Source organism: Eurytemora carolleeae, unplaced genomic scaffold (assembly GCF_000591075.1).
Source record: "Eurytemora carolleeae unplaced genomic scaffold, Eaff_2.0 scaffold3039, whole genome shotgun sequence".
Classification (NCBI taxonomy): domain Eukaryota; kingdom Metazoa; phylum Arthropoda; class Copepoda; order Calanoida; family Temoridae; genus Eurytemora; species Eurytemora carolleeae.
In genome coordinates, this window is record NW_019398946.1 from 1,155 (window position 1) to 2,709 (window position 1,555).

The window sequence follows — 1,555 nt, forward strand, 5'->3', positions numbered from 1 at the left end:
CATGTTGAAAATAAACATGAAGGAGTAAGATATCCTTGTTCTCAATGTAAGTATGCCGCGACTACAGCAAGTAGCCTGAAGATTCATGTTGAAAGTAAACACGAAGGAGTGAGATATATATGTGCTCAATGTGAACATGCCGCTTATTCAGCAAGGGATCTGAAGAGACATGTTGAAAATAAACATAAAGGAGTAAGATATCCTTGCTCTCAATGTGAGTATGCCGCAACTACAGCAAGTAGCCTGAAGATTCATGTTGAAAAAAAACATGAAGGAGTGAGATATTCTTGTTCTCAATGTGAGTATGTTGCAACTCAACAAAATGTCCTGAAAATTCATGTTGAAAATAAACATGAAGGAGTAAGATATCCTTGCTCTCAATGTGAGTATGCCGCAACTACAGCAAGTTACCTGAGGAGACATGTGGAAAGTAAACATGAAGGAGTAAGATATTCTTGTCCTGAATGTAATTATGCTGCAACTCAGAAAGGAGCTCTGAAAAAACATTTTAAAAATAAACATAATTGAGTTTAGATATGTCTATTCTGATAATGCTGCCAAGGAATTGCATACAAATTTACCATAACTGGGGGCTATCAAACTTTAATTTTTTTTTTGGTTTTGAATTTGTGGAAACTTATGTCACATAATTAAAATTTTCTAATCTTAATGTCACAATTGTAAGTTATTTTTGATTTTAATCATTTGAATTTTTTGTTTCATTTTGAAAACTTATCTTAAATAAATTTTATAGTTGTTTGTGTATTATCTATAATTTGGTGGTATAAACAAAATCGCTTAATTCTCAGAAATTAGTAAGTTCAAAAATCTCTGTTCTGATAATGCTGCCAAAGAATTGCATAAAAATTTACATTGACTGGGGGCTATCATCAAACATTTATTTCTTTTGTTTTGAATTTGTGGTTCAGACAGAATAGACATGTTATCATTTTAATGAAGGAAATGATGTCACATATGTTTATTTATTTTTCAGATAGAATGGCAGAGATTATGAAGAAAGAAGTATATGTCAAGGAATCTGAGATAACCTCAACTGTAGAGGATAAATGTTTTAATATACCTGAAGAAGATATAAAGCTTGAAAATACAGATATAAAAGGTAATCTTAATAAGTTTACTATTCTTAAAGCATAGACGCGCTTCGTGTTTTTAGATGGGGGAGGGGGTTGTGAGGTGTGTATGTTTAGTGTTTACATAGTGATGATAAAATATTTGAAATTTTTACTAAGCCTTGACAATTTATCTTCCAAAATACAGCGAAGAAAATTCCACAGAAGTTTACACGATTTCTGGGGGAAAAGGGTTTTTCAAAGAGGTGGAGTGGTTGATTTTTTAAGAAAATATACAACCTTTTGATTTTCCTGCTCAGAATTTACCTTGTTCTGCTAACATTCTTTTTTACAATGGGAAAAGCAGAAATGTGCTGTTTGCACATATTTATATATGAACATAAAGCATATATAAACTACAAATCAAGTTAATTTTGCTTGTGGATTTATTTTTCTATAAACATACATACTTTTCTCATTGTAAA

The 1,555-nt window shown here is 31.1% G+C and overlaps 1 protein-coding gene across 1 annotated transcript in view; it reads left to right on the forward strand.

Annotated features, from left to right (window-relative positions):
* LOC111717681 (transcriptional repressor CTCFL) overlaps positions 1-671 on the forward strand; it is a gene marked incomplete at its 5' end in the record, with an annotated part of 1,064 nt that extends 393 nt beyond the window's left edge. Inside the window, one exon of the mRNA XM_023493169.1 lies at positions 17-671. Coding sequence (XP_023348937.1) covers positions 17-528 — 512 coding nt within the window. The remainder of the gene's footprint in view (positions 1-16) is intronic.
* Between the last annotated feature and the right edge of the window lie 884 nt (positions 672-1,555).